General features: G+C 40.5%; 1 protein-coding gene across 4 annotated transcripts in view; it reads left to right on the forward strand.

Moving 5' to 3' along the window:
* drp2 (dystrophin related protein 2) overlaps window positions 1-15,496 on the forward strand; it is a 151,757-nt gene that overhangs the window by 124,591 nt on the left and 11,670 nt on the right. For all 4 annotated transcript variants that reach the window (XM_069694302.1, XM_069694301.1, XM_069694298.1 and 1 more), the window contains exons 13-19: window positions 1,936-2,021; window positions 3,986-4,143; window positions 6,435-6,601; window positions 8,034-8,145; window positions 8,969-9,105; window positions 10,454-10,519; window positions 15,194-15,259. In XM_069694302.1, coding sequence (XP_069550403.1) covers window positions 1,936-2,021; window positions 3,986-4,143; window positions 6,435-6,601; window positions 8,034-8,145; window positions 8,969-9,105; window positions 10,454-10,519; window positions 15,194-15,259 — 792 coding nt within the window. The remainder of the gene's footprint in view (window positions 1-1,935; window positions 2,022-3,985; window positions 4,144-6,434; window positions 6,602-8,033; window positions 8,146-8,968; window positions 9,106-10,453; window positions 10,520-15,193; window positions 15,260-15,496) is intronic.

Raw genomic sequence — 15,496 nt, forward strand, 5'->3', positions numbered from 1 at the left:
TTTGATATGGCCGATTGAGTTTAATGGGATTTAACTACAGTACACTGTTGGCTTTGTTTTTTTTAGTTTTTTTTTATTGTAAATCTGGGCTGGTATCTTCCCTTTGGTGGATTCGTACTTATATTTTCTTAATGTCTGATGTGATACTTAATGAGCATTAAATCTCTCCAGGGACAAATGGGTTTGTCATTTAAGTAGCCAGCCATGACCATAATGCACAGTACGACAGTCCTGTATTCTTTTTAGAAATGTTGCAGAACCAGGTGTAATTCTCACCGGGTGTAGCACTGCTAAGGACTCTTTCACATTACTCTCGGTCATTAGAGTTAGGCTTATTTAAAGTAAATAAACACAGACACACAATGCATATCCTTCACCACTTGTAATATCATAAACTATAAATTACCATACAAGCTGTGTATAACTATTCCTCATAGTCAAAGGACAGCGGTGTGTTGCAGATTGCTGTAACCAGTTCAATGGCTTGTTCTTCAGACATCTGTAAAAAGTCACATTGTGGCTACAGCTCCAATAACAATGTCCAGGCAGAGGGCCAGTCATCCCTTCGGAGACACAGCAGACACAAATCCTCTTTGACACCAACACTCACCCATCTTTGTTCCTGATGGACTATTTTGTGCTGTCTCCAAAGAGAACACACGGCGCACAGACAGAAATATAGGAGCAACCCCACGAGTGCTCTAAATTCGGTAGCTCTTAACTACTCGCTGGTAATGAGGGACAATCAGAGACTTTACCCTCCGCATAAATTTCAGTAATTGCTTTTTGTTTTCCAATAAATAGCAGCAGGGAATGTGAATGAGGTGTGAGTATGTTTGTGTGCCCATTTTTTGTATGCGTTTGTGCCAGTGAAAGTGTATTACAGTGTATCGCAGCGTGTGTGTGTCCTCTCGAGACGTGTCACACAAGCAGGGTGTGCAGGAGTGATGTGTCCCCTGAGGAGCAGTGCTGGGGTGCATATTGAAGATGGCATGCAGCACACAGCAGAAAGTGTGTGTGAAAGGTCCTGACAGCCAGTCATCCCCATGTGCTCTCGAGCTCCTTTGCACCCACTCCAGCCCTGAGTCTAATAAGGAAAGGACTGCGACTCTCTCCTTCTGACTTATCCTGGGTCTCCATGTGTAATTCTGTTGACCTGACTCTAATGATCCTGGTCTGAGTAATTTCTCACCACCCCGTGTGTCAGTGAATTAAAAGGAACCGGGCCCCCCTACTGTGTCCCGGTTTTCAAACACATTAAAAGCAAATTCTATGTTCTGGGAATTAAACACACTCTTTGATTCAATTTCATACTTTTTTGATCTGATGTTCTCCGATAAATGTGATGTTCTTGATTTTTCACTTAACGATTCAAATGGTAAGTTGATAAGCCTGGTTCCTTCCAGTGCCGCTCAGCTCGGCACTAAATTCTTCCAATCTGTGTTGGCACTAGAGCCGAGAACAGTGATGGTGTGTTTGCCCCTCAAATCCAATTGTTCCATAGTAACCTCCACATATTCACTTATTTTATTTCAAGCTGAAAAAAAGCTTGTGTGGGCTATTTATTCAGCGGGGGGACAGCACTTTTGAGCTTCACGAGTAATGGATGTGTGTGTGAGTTATGTGCATGTTTGTAAGTGACATTGTGGTGTATATGAGCTTAGTATTGCTCTTCTGGGCATAAACCCACAGACACAACACTTCATGAAGTCCTTGTAGTGTGTTTAGTTTTTCTGAACATGCTCGAATACAATTTCATGTTACTGCACTGACCTGTACTGTACTGCTTTGACCTGTGTAATTCTTCCACACTTTGTCCCTCCCAGCTGGGCTCAAGCAACATGTGAACATATCATTAGGGCCTAGTACACCATGAATTGAGATAATTCACCGTTAAAAAATTTCAACCATACAACTTGTTTTTCTTCCATCTAGTGCTCGAAATGGCAAAATGCGAGTTCTCAGCTTCAAGAGTGGATTGGTGAGCTTGTGCAGTGCAGACGTCCAAGAGAAGTACAAATGTAAGTCTGATGCCCTCTCTTGTGCCTAATGCATCTCCTCAACTGCAAACAATGAGCCAAAACAAAACTGCCCTGATTGCTAGTATTACGTCAAGACCTCCACTTAGTCTAATGGAGGAAATGACTCTGCTACCATAATGGAGGAAGCTTTCTTTACTCGAACACGAGGGGCCTTAAAAGTATTGCTTGCCAAAGACACCATTCAAGCACACTTTCTTTCAATGGCTCTCACTCACTTTTTTTTTACTAGTCAACTAGCAAAGAGCTCAGGCACTCCCTTCATCCTCTTTCAATTGTAAATTATGTTGTAATATTTTATTAGTACACCGCTCACGTCTGAGATATGTTTTTTACTGTTCTATTGTAGCCTCAGTTTACAAGTGAACCTGTAAGTATAGGTAAATTGGAGAGTCAGTGAGACCAGGAACAGCTTGTAGTTGATACAGGATCTTAGACAACATTCCCAAAAGCCATGCCAGGATTATTCATGCTTGGCACACCATCTGTGTTAGGTCTAAGACTGGTCCCTGAGGTGAGTCAGCCTTCTATTTCAGGGTTCAGGTAGACACGTGGTGGCCGTAACAGTCTGTCATTTAGCTGACTGGTCTTGTTTTTTGCCAGCTCCAGACATCACTAGACTAATATTTGCAAATAAATCTGAGGCATTTCCATCAGCCTGCTTTGAGATGCAGATGGTGGGACTTTATTCCATTGTCGTCAGTGTTTGGCAAGAGATTTTAGGAAAGGAATATACTTTTTAATACTGTTTCAGTAAGTAGTTTAATTACTTATTGTTATAGTAACAGTATTTTTTTGTTTCTACTTGCTTTTATTTAACATTCACCTCTTTGCAGATATCAACATATACTGCTTACTTTTCGGTCACTGGTTTCTCCTTCTACCTTCTAATTTTTACATCAGAAATATTTTCAGTCCTCTTAATTTCATTGAATGCAGTTGAGGGGAGATAAAGTTTATGCATTTGCAGAATCTGACTTTATTTTCTAGCTGATCCAACAATTCCAAACTGAAATATCTCAGCAATGATCCTATAATTTGTGGTTTGAGCAACAAAATCCAGCAATACAATCATCTCACTACAGCAGGTTGCAACATTGCAAGCTGCATGTTTAAGACATAATTGAGCCATATACTGTAATAGTGTCTCCATAAAACATGTCCCAAACTGCTCTCTATCAAACAGCTCAGTGTGAACATTTAAAATGTCAAACACACCTCAGTTCTGGTTATGGGGGCTATATAGAGGCAGCTGTTTAACATGCAGGTGTTAAAGCCGAGCTTTGTCCCTGTGGGGTTGAATAAGAACACGGAGAGTAGGATACATTGGCTGCTTATACAGTACTCTCATTGTGCAGCAGCCTCACATGCCTGTCATCATTCATCTCTTCAGTGACAGGCAGACTCTCAGCTAGCTTGGTAAAGGCCTCATTCAAAACCTGGCAAGAGTCTACTTATGCAACTCTTTCATCTCCAAGCTGACTAGCCAGGCCACTAATACTGATTCTGTTCTGTCTGTATGTCACTAAAGTGAATTTTATTATGGAGTATTTTAGTTAAGCTTTATGTCAGGAATTTGAGGCTCATTGTTAAAAAAAAAAATAGATGATAAATGATATGATATGCAACAGAACTGCAAAATCTCTTATTGAAGTTACTATTCTGAAGAGAAAGCGCAATATTTTCTAACTTGTTATGCTTGCACTTGCGATTTAATTCACAATTTAAATTTCAAAAAGCCTTGATGATGTAGCAATAAATACAAATGCCCTTAATCAACAGATGTGGAAGTGTAAAAACATGCATGCAGATGTGATGATAATGCACATGCAAATAGTTGTTTTTCATGCATACTAACACAGTGCACAATTTATGCTGTTACACTCACAGGCGTATAATCAGATTAGTTACTGCATAATTGATTGATAACAGTGTATGTTTTGCAGACTTATTCCGCCAGGTGTCTGGTCCAGGAGGTTTGACAGACCAGCGTCACCTCAGCCTGCTGCTCCACGAAGCCATCCAGATCCCCCGCCAGCTGGGTGAAGTTGCTGCTTTCGGCGGAAGCAACGTGGAGCCAAGTGTTCGTAGCTGCTTCCGCATGGTGAGGACACATGTACATAACGCCTAAACACATCTGCAGAGAGGCAAGAGAGTGTGCAGTTTTCTATGCACACAATCAACTAGGTATAAGAGCATCTGTCAGAAATATATTGTTAGTGTACCTCACCTTACCTTTCTTAACTATGGCAGCTGTAATGTTTATATGCTTATTAGTGTTCCAATGTCCTTGTTAGACCAACATATTGACAGACTGTAAGAGTAGTTCTAGTTTCAGTGCTTGCTTCAATGTGAAATTTGAAGGCCACCTTGAAAATCTACTTATTTATGGTATAATTATGTGAAAGCTGCTAATCTATTAATGAATGTGAAGGAAAATAATGACTGACCTTCAGTTAATTAGAGCAGAACTTGCCAAGACTGTAATAAAATATAGAAATGTAAACAAAAAATAATATAAATATTTGCCTGTTTTTTTCCATCAAAAGCCACGAATGAAAAAGAATTAGGGTGTCATACCAGAAAGCTGCCACCTTTTTATAGTTGTGTTTTACTGACATCAGCATAGTCTCACTTCATGCAGAAGAAGAAGTTCAGTACATGAGTGTCAGGAAATGGAAAAGTTCATCCTTCAACCTGAAGAAGCCACAGCAGCATCAAACATATTCGGGATGTTGCCTCCACAAACATCACATCACATTAATATTGCATTGCATTGCTTTTAATGCTCTTAAATACAATCAGCGCTGGATAATGCATGACATTACACAGAAGGTAAAATCTAAGAAGTTGAAATGATAAAGTTGACTTGAAGAATATAATCTATTAATATTGATATGATGAAGTAAGGTCACAGAGTCCAATAGCACACAGAGCAATAGCTAATGAGGAGAAATGTCCTCTGCAGGTTCTGAATGTGTCTGAATTTGAACATTTCATGCAGGTTGTAGGAACTTTAACTTGTGGCATTCAATTCGGGACACCAGATAATTACTGGGTTGTTTATCAGCAGGCCATTGCTTTTTTGGAGGGTGGCCTCTGCTAAGCCTTTTAATTCCCTCATTTTCAAGGCAGATCCTAATTATACCTGCTTTATTCTGGTCCACGCTTGCTGTATCAGCTACGGCTGATTGAAATCAATTCCTTTCTCCGTTTGCTCCATGTCAGGACATCTACTTGCAGCTGAAATATCCATGTAATGCGAACTGCAGGGTGACCCGTTGGCCCGTCTATCACTTGACTTGGGAATGAGTGACATCAGTTTGTGGGGATGTCGGTTCAGCATTTGCTGCCTCCGTACACTGACGCTGACTGTTAGACTTTGCTGACAGAGAAGTAGATGAAATTTACTCCAGACAGAATAGGCTGAGTAAGGCAGTTAAACAGAATAATAAGACTTTGCTGAAGGTGTTGCAGTCTGTGCAGCGGTTATCAGGTCAAGTTCAACTGGGGAAATAACTTTCAGTAAATATTTTCATATGCTGTCGGAAGCGTCAGACTTGTTGATATTGATTCACAAATACATGTTGTTTAATGGCTATACTGTGCAGAAACACAGTGTTTTTTTGATGGATAACCAGATGTTTATTTTTCCCAATGATGTTTAAAGCGTCCCATCTGCTGCGTGTGCTGCTTTGTGCTGCACCAGTGTGCTCTGCATAAACATTGCCAGTTCCAGGTGTTCGGTATGCGGGGGGCTGCGGTTTGACCTCCCACATGGAGAGAAGCTGGCTACTCTACTAACAGAGAGGAGCTTCTTCATTCCCTGGAGACTATACACCTCTGTACACCTTGCAGTCTGTGTGATCAGTGCTCACACACACATTTATTATGTTACTCTGCTTGAGCAGCGGAGGGAGCCCCAGGGAAATCAACCTCTTAATGCATCTCTGATGCAGACTTAATGAGAATTTAGCACATCACAGATTTTCAGCGCTTGGCAAGTCATTCTTTTATTAGGTTGACTTCCTTTTTATCCCACTTGCTGGAATTTTCAACTAGCTGTCTTCTGGAGAGATGAACTACATGAAGACACAAATAATATACACAGACACTGAATTTATGTCTGTTGTATTTTAGCTTTATAATTGTTTAAGTAGTTGCATAAATGCAAAAGATATTCCAGTGTTGTGCATGTCTTTTTTCACCCTCCCTCTCCTCCTCTTATCTTTTGTTTTCTCTTTGATTCCTTTTTTCAGCAGTAGCTCACTGGGAGACCACCTTTGGAGAGGAAGCACACCTTCTTTCCTCATTACTTTATGTACCTGGCCCGCTGTTGTTCTATATTTGGCTTGTTTACAGTCTTCTTTCCTCCCTCCAACCTTCCTTTTCCAGGCCCCAGGGAAACCTGCCATTGAGGTGTCTCACTTTGTGGAGTGGACGAGCCTTGAGCCCCAGTCGATGGTTTGGCTGCCTGTTCTTCACCGTGTGGCTGCTGCAGAGTCGACAAAGCACCAGGCCAAATGCTATGTCTGCAAACAATGTCCCATCAAGGGCTTCAGGTAGGAATGCCCAAGTGGTACATGAACACACATGCAGGTGCTATGTACATAGATGTACCGCCTACGAAAACATAACATAATAAAGACAAATCTTCAGTGATCGCAGTTGCTTTTGCTACATCGAATGAAACAAAAATAAAATGAATGATAATGTAACAACAAAACATAATAGATAACAATATAAGTCATGTGGATGAGCCTGGTTTTTGCAGAAGGGGGCACCAAACAGATGATTTAGTCATACTGTGTTGAGGAGGTTTCAGATATTTTTTTAAAAAGCTGGAGTACACTTGTCTTTGCTCCCCTAAAGACACAAGCTATTAGCTAAGGTCTTTAAGGCACCCTCAAAGTGGTCAGTGCCTGTGTTATGCTAAAAATGGTCAGCATGGGATCTGATTGCACTTAAGCACCTATGAAAATGTAAGAGTGAATGGATTACTCCATTGTGAGGCCATGTAAAACAAATGTGTGTATGTAATATGAATGCAAAAAAAAGGGTTTTGTAGTCTTTGCATAATTACAGCCTCGATAAGAAGAAAACAACATCACAAAGAAGAAGCAAAAAAATAGTGACAGCTGGTGTTTTCTGGTGTTTTTTATTAGATATAAAAATTACTGCTCACCAGATGAGGGCTTGTTGGAGATGCTGGAACTGAAATACAATGTATGGTAATAAGAGGAGCAGCCACACACTCCAGTGTATGCAGTGATATGAATTTATTGCGGTGGGATTCAACCGTCATGTTTGAGGGTCCCTGACATAAAGCTTGCCTCAAAAAAAATAAATCATATTGTGTAGATTGTAGTTGGCAGATGGCATTTCTGTTATTCTGTGATGTTCCTCATCTATATGGAAACTGACACAGAAAAGGATGGATGGATGTACACAAATGTTACATTCATGGAATGAATGACATTCAGACACTGAGGTTACATTCATTCATTGATAGCAGAACTGAATCACAATTAATTTATTTTTTGATACACAGTTGCTGCTGATTATGATTTTGCTGATTTACCAGGTGACTTTTAACAAGAGTTCATCCTTTTTTGTAACAGAAGGATGTGGGGGGAAATCAGACATATCAACAAACATATAAATTAGACAGAAAAACATGCACCAATCCTTTATCCTGTACTCACACATGTTTCTATTTGTTAGAAGGACATTAAAATGACTCACATTAATTTCCTGGACACTGTCTCTCACCTTAACCTAACTGTAATCTTACCCTACCATTAAAGATTTTACCATGCTGTGCTTGGTATGTGTGCTTGCTTTTTGTCCCCAAAAAGAAGTGGAGTCCCTGCAGTGTAAATAGATTTATGTCCACACAACATGAGTAATACATGTGCACACAGACCCACTCCACTCTGCCCAGTTCTTCCATCAAACATCAGTTGAGCCTCTCTGTTGTATTGATCTTGACAGGTATCGCAGTCTGAAACAGTTCAATGTGGACATCTGCCAGACGTGTTTTCTAACCGGCCGCACAACCAAGGGCAAGAAGCTGCACTACCCCATCATGGAGTACTACACCCCAGTAAGACAATTATTATATAGTACCTTAACAGATTACAAATTCAAGTCTCCAGGGAAGGACAAAGCTCAGCTGTATTCCAAAGAAAAACATACTACTATCTACTGATTCCTGCTGCCAGATATACATTCGGCACCTCTCAGGTGTAAGGTTTTTATCATCTCTAAGTGTATATGATTACACTCCCTTGTCCAGATCTATAATAGTATGCAGAGACTGAGTACCACTCAGCAGTAACATCCTTCTTGGCTCTCATAGTGCGCACGTAAAGTGCTATTTGGAGCACAAAATCCCCAATAAAACCCAAGTCCTAAGCGACTGCACGCACAGTCTCCGACGTCGAGTTCATTTTAAAGGAGTAGCTGCTTGAGTGTACTGGTATGGTGCCAGATTAAATTTCGAATCAATTTGAAGCTGTAAAATATGGCAAAAGGCCAACTGTACAATGATTTCTTTTTTTTTCGATGGACAATATTTTATATTAGCAAGCTACTGTTTTTTCAGTGGCTAGGCTGGCAGGCGCCCATAGATTTCTGCTATGATAGAGGGAGCAGGAAATAGAGAGCAAGAGAAAGAGGGAAGATTTTGAACAAAAAGGTAAGGATAAAAAGAGAGAAAAAAAAGTAGATGGAGGAAAAGAAGTCAAAAATAGATGAACCATCTTTGAGACAGAGTGAACAAATTTTGCATGAGGTAATTTTGGAGATTTCTAAGAAATCTAAAGCAGTGTCATTTGTCTCCCACCAATCCACTCCCTTTGCTTAAACCACCACTTGTCACCCCTCCTCCACCCACCAACCCCGCCAACTCCTAAATCACACTCCAGACAACCTCGGGAGAGAAGATGAGGGACTTTGCCAAGACTCTGAAGAATAAATTCAGGTCAAAGCAGTACTTCTCCAAACACCCACAGAGAGGTTACCTGCCAGTGCAATCTGTGCTGGAGGCCGAGAGCTCGGAGACGTGAGTCCCACATGTACAAACTCACAAACACAGTCGTCTCTCTGTCTCTGCTCTGCTGTCATCTGTCTCTCACTTTCTCTCGGGTACAGCCAGGTAAACACCTGTTGTTGTAGGCTAACTGTCATCCTGAGATGGGTTAAAAGGACAGAATTAACATAATGTTAGTCCTGCGATCTCAGTCTGGCTCAGACATTACATCACAGAGTCTCACACAAAGGAAAAAACAAGAGCGATGAGACTGAAGTTCACGAGATCATCATGAAGCATATCTTAAGGTTATGACAATAATCAGGATTATTTAGAATGATTATAGGCCCATATTGTGGCTGATCATGCCACTGTTATGGTCACCTCTTATAACTTCAAATATTCCAGTTAAGAGGTTATTCAAAACTGAGGATGCTTGAATTACAGTGCAACATCTAACACAGCAGATAAGACAACTGCAGCAGGAACTGTGATTAGAGCTGAAGTATATGGTTATAATAAGAACATTTTAATAGGAAAGGTTCTGATGTTGTGACATTAAGCTTGACTTCATCAGAGTAAGAAGAGGCCGTGGCAGTGTAGTCTTTTAAATTGGCTGTTTCCAGGTAATATCTGTCTCTAATAGGATGAACTGGTTTTGGTTGTTGTTTACATCTTGCCAATGCCATATCTTCACAGTATTTAATTAAACATCAGATAAATCATCAAACTACCATGGACACATCCTAAAATCATGCAAAACAAGATTTTTATTTTTTATTTTTTTTACTTTGTCTTTTGAGTAACCCAGGATTTCAGTGTGGAGGCTAATTTTTGATATGCATGAACATTATGATGTGCCCTTGTATACTCAAGATTCTTGGGGCGAATCACCATCTTATTAAAAAGCTCTTACTGTAACCATATACTAATGTCCTCACTCCTGATTATAAAACACTCATAACTCATTCAAGTTCCTCAACCTAAGCAACACAAGACATACATGTTGGTATGCTGGGTTTAATTAACGAAAACGCATTATGTTTTAAAGCCATCATATGTTCTTGGTGTGAAATCAGCAAATAACTAAATTAAAGCGCTCAAATAAATGGAGTGGAGTACAGATTTGAAGTGAAATACTCAAGTGCAGCAGTGCAGATACCGCAAAATTGTCCAGTACTTTAAATGTACTCACTTCCACTGTGAGAATCCAATCTTCTCATTTGCTTTCTAAAATGAATATTTCCCCTTTAAATAATAAAACCCATTTCAATTGTTGCAATGAGCTTGTCATGAAGTTTAAGATTTGACTCCTATTAACATTTGCACAGTGTTAAAAATGCCTCTGTGAAGTATTGATGTTGCCTCCTTTTGTTCCTAGACCGTGCTCCTCACCCAAACTGCCCCATGCAGACACACACAGCAGGATTGAACATTATGCCAGCAGGTATGTGGCTTCCTGTGCTCTGCTATATATCAAATAATTACAGCAGAGTCTCTCCTGCTTTCCTCTCTCCAAATCATCCCCCTTCTTTATATTCACTCCCACCTCCTCTCCCACCTGCCATCTCCACTGCCTCACCCTTTAGTCTTTGCCACGCACTGATTGAGGTATTGATTTGGCTGTGTTGTGCACTGTACTCCAGCCAGGATAGAGGCTGTACTGCACAGCAGTTTTCCTCCGCACAAACAAATGCTGGCACACACACACACACACACACACACACACACACACACACACACACACACACACACACACACACACACACACACACACGCGCGGAGCAGTTTGTGGTTGGTGTGTGTGTGTGTATCTTTTGAGGTCAACGGGGTTCAGCGTGTCTAGCGACTTGTCACTTGTGAGGGCAGTGAGCCCATTGGTCACCTGGGGGCTGTTGGTGTGGATTAGTGTCTGTCTGACAGTTTATAAACAGAGCACAGCACTGGACTCCCACTTTCCTGGCAGCTCTGCCCCACAGTACAGAGCTGGACACACACATCCTTTTCCACTGAGCTGCAGTGTGCACATGTGACTGTGTGCATGCTGTAAAGTGTGCCATTGTGTATTACTTCCCCGAGGGTCTCGCACACAACTGCTTTACACCCTGCCAACACAGAGGGAACACACACCAATGAGAGAGCAGGCACAATTGTCCTCTTTAGCCCTCTCATGTCTCCCCTTTTCTCCCTTCCTGCTGTTTTCTGTTTGCCTTTTTTCTTTTTTGGTCTTATCTTTGATCCCTCTCTTCTATTGTCTACCACCCACACATTTATATTTGCCTCTTTTTATACAGTATGACTTGGTCTCTCTCTCTTAGCCCTTTTTTTCTTCATTATTTATTAATGTCTTCATTTGTGTCTTCATTTTAAGACAATAACATATGGTCATTGGGCTATACTTTAGAAATGTTTGCAAAAATTATTACATATAAAAAGTGTTATAATTAATCACCAAACTGTATTTTGAATGGTATTAAATGGTGTAGTTATAAGCACACATAAGGACACTTAAAGTGCATTTGTTAACAACATTAACTCCTCATATGTTTCAATGCTTGTAAACACAGTTTTTATTGTGATCTGCACTGCTTGCTGTGTGTTGGTGGCTCTCAGCCGAAACCAATTATTTCCCACTGAAGATGCAAATTTTTAAAAACAGGCCATGAGTATACACATTTTTAAACAGATTTTTTTTTTTTTTAAATCAACATTATTTCCAAATACAGCGGGACATTTTTGTTTTTAGCATACATACTGATTGTGTTGTTGGGAACTGTTTTTAGCCTGAATGCATATAACCACTGCGGGGTTGGTGGTTTGAATGCCGGCTACTCCTGTCCACCAATCAATGTATCTTAAATGACACTGAACCCCAACAGCTACCGAAGACATCATAGTCTCCTGTTATGTGTGTGTGAGTGTTTTCCCCTCCACCCTCCATGTGTAGTTCATAGACTGATGGTCCATTGGTCAAGTGCATAAAACAATTAAAATGTCTCTAAATGAGTATCGACAGGTGCACATGTTGACACAAGGTGAAAAAAAGCGAGCAGTGTGAGTGCACAAATTTTCCGGCATAGATGTGAACACTGTCTTAATAGGAGTCCCTTGTTTTCTCAATGGTGCTCTGGCAGCATGCTCTTTCTTTTTCCTTCCTTCCTTCCTTCCTTCCTTCCTTCCTTCCTTCCTTCCTTACTTACTTACTTACTTACTTTTAAAACTGATGGAAAGTCAAGCGGATATCAAAACTGTGGATATCATTACTGGCAGGTCAGTGCATCCCAAAATTCCTCCCATGGGATGACTTATTAGACAGGTGTGTATGTATGTGTTTGTGTGTGCGTTCGTTTGGGTTAAAGTGTCCTTTAGCTAATGAGGGGAATATGTGTTAATTCATGGATTTAATGTATTCTCCAGTTGTCGCAGAAGAGCTAAAATATTTGATGCTTGGGGTTAGAAAAGTCAGACTTGTCGTCATGTCAAACACAGAGACAGTCTCTGTCTCTTCTCCCCTCTTTCTCCCACTCTCGCTGTATCTCTTGCCCCTCCCCCACATCAATGCAAGACTTCATTCCTTTCATCATCAGCACTGCTTTGACATCTCATAGAAGATAGATGAGAAGAAGATAATAAAAAACCTCTTAGAACTCTGTTAGGATTTCTCCTCTCCAAGCCTCGCTCTCTCCCCCGTTTCTCATTTCCTCTCACATCCATCTACATTCATTCCAGAGGCTGAACACACATGTATGCGCAAGAGACCCACACACTATTATTAGTCCTCTTACTTTCTGCCCTTTCCTTTCTCATATGCTGTTGTCCCTGCTCCTGACTCTTGAGGTTTGTGGAGGCTTTCTGATGAATAGTGCCGCGGATTGAATTATGAGGGGTCAGGTTCAAAGGATGGGCCTCTTCTAAGAGGACATGGGTAAATCCAAAGTGTTATGGTATCATTGGAAACTGGAGAGAAATGGGATGTAATGTGAATGCCCCTGAAAGCCTCTACATCACTCACCCCTCCTCCTCCTATCCCTCACTCTTCCAGCTGACGACACTGTGCGAAAGATGATGCAGCATGGAGTGTGTCGGTGTGTGCTTGTGTGAACCAGTAATGCTGCAGTGAATATTTAAGACTCCTTTCATGTAGCACATGCGTGTGTGTGTGTGTGTGTGTGTGTGTGTGTGTGTGTGTGTGTGTGTGTGTGTGTGTGTGTGTGTGTGTGTGTGTGTGTGTGTGTGTGTGTGTGTGTGTGTGTGTGTGTGTGTGTGTGTGTGTGTGTGTGTGTGTGTGTGTGTGTGTGTGTGTGTGTGTGTACACATATGTAGGCAGCCATGAGGCTCGTAGCACATTTCCATTAGTGGCTCAGTTCTCTGTTTTAGTTAATTACCTTACTGGAAGGAGAAACCCACCCTTTGATCATGTAAAGCTGATATGTGATACTTAATGGACGTGATATTCAGTGGAGTGCAGTTTGTCATGTTTATCAATCTAATTTAGATTATGTGCTTTTAATGGGCGCCAGAGAGTGGATGGCCTTATGTATTCAAGTTCAAGTTATGCGTGTATGTGTAGGAGCCAGCGGTAATTTTGATGGGGACAAAGGTTAGAAGGTCTTGGAGGTTATGAATATAAATACCCACACATTTTCACACAAGAAAAAATAACTAATGATTGCTGTAAATGTGTCATTGAGGGCAGGCAGGTACCAGGCAAGATTCTCGTTTATTAATACATTATTAGCATGTTAGCCATGGAAAAAAAACAAAAATTGCAGGACCAAAAAGATGACAAATCTAAGGCAGAAAATTAGGAGCACACGTAAACAGTGTAGAGGCTGTACTGAACATTTTTTATTAAACAGAAGTAATTTGAGTGTGTGACTTTTGTTTACAAGCGCTGATATAATAATATTCATTAAAAAGAATGTCAAAACAGTGTGCCATATTGAGTTTAAATGATCTATCTATCCAGTGAAGTTTTTTTTTTAATGTAATGAATAGAGTGCATTAGTTTGCCTCTCATTAACTCATTCATACAGACATGCACACACTGATGGCAGAAAGCTACCATGCTGGGTGCTGTCCTCTCCATAGGGGGCAATCAACGTTTAGTGTCTCATTGAAAGACACTTTAAGATGTGGACAGATAAAGCTGTGGCTCCAAATACCAACCCTGCAATTAGTGGATGACCTGATCTGCCTGCTGAGCCTCAACAATTTGTTCATTGTTTTTTATTATTATTATTTTAAACCAAATTTTTTTTTCCACCTTGATGTGATTTTTTTTTTTTCCCAGCACAAATTTTTTATTTATTTATGCCATCGAAAACAAGAAACCTTTATTTTTTTTTTAAGAAATGGACTTAAATTGATTTTTCTTCCACAGCACATTTTATTTGGTGTTATATAGAAACAGCTTGCAGAGCAGTAGGAACAGTGCATCTGTCCCGCTGACAGTCAGCAGAACATAATGCAGAGGCGCTGTCCTTGGTGCTGAAAAGCCATACATCCCTCACTCACTGCCTCCTCACACACTCACTCACGATCATAGCCGCTGTCCGTGGTGCTGGACTGCGGCACATTTTTAAAAGTATTTTTTTTTATTGCATGCAGGCTAGTTGACAGTGTACAGTTATCTTTCTTCTTGTGGATATTTTTTTTTACAACTTGTAGTCTGTGGCATACAGAATTTCTGCCATTCTGCAGTCTTGTTCGTCAGATGTTTCTGGACAACTTGCTGCTCAGTTGCAGTCCACATCACTAAAAGGCCAGAGATCTTTCTTACACTACTTAAAAGATAAACTATTGTGAATATTTGTTTGAACCTTGTGTTTGGTGAAACATATTTCCCCAGTGTCTGATAATATCAATCTGTTGCTTTTGCTTTTTTATTATATTTTATTGTTATAATATATTATATTATATTCTGACTCATCCACGCTCCTGTTTCTCTTGTATGTTTCTGTTTGTATACACGTGTGTGAATATTTGCGTATATTTGTCCTTGGTGTGTGTGTGTGTGTGTGTGTGTGTGTGTGTGTGTGTGTGTGTGTGTGTGTGTGTGTGTGTGTGTGTGTGTGTGTGTGTGTGTGTGTGTGTGTGTGTGTGTGTGTATTATGTACAGATTGGCAGAAATGGAGAGCCAGAATTGTTCATTCTTCACAGATAGCCTGTCTCCTGATGAAAGCCTGTGAGTATGATGCCACCTCACCACACACTACAAACCCCCTCATTACAACCAACACCTTTCATAGGGATTATGTATGTGTTTTGAATATACACTCCTTGCTGTTGATACATTTATTGCCCCTTTGTTTGTGTGTGTGTTCAGGCTTGCACATGTATGTTTGACTGTTAGGTAAAGATTGGGTGCTCATATAAATAATCAAACACACAATGAAAATGACCCACAACAGTAGAGCGAGCA

The sequence above is a fragment of the Brachyistius frenatus genome, unplaced genomic scaffold (genome assembly GCF_029030835.1).
Source record: "Brachyistius frenatus isolate BFR_SWC_R1_liver_20210118 unplaced genomic scaffold, ASM2903083v1 Contig_17, whole genome shotgun sequence".
Lineage (NCBI taxonomy): Eukaryota > Metazoa > Chordata > Actinopteri > Embiotocidae > Brachyistius > Brachyistius frenatus.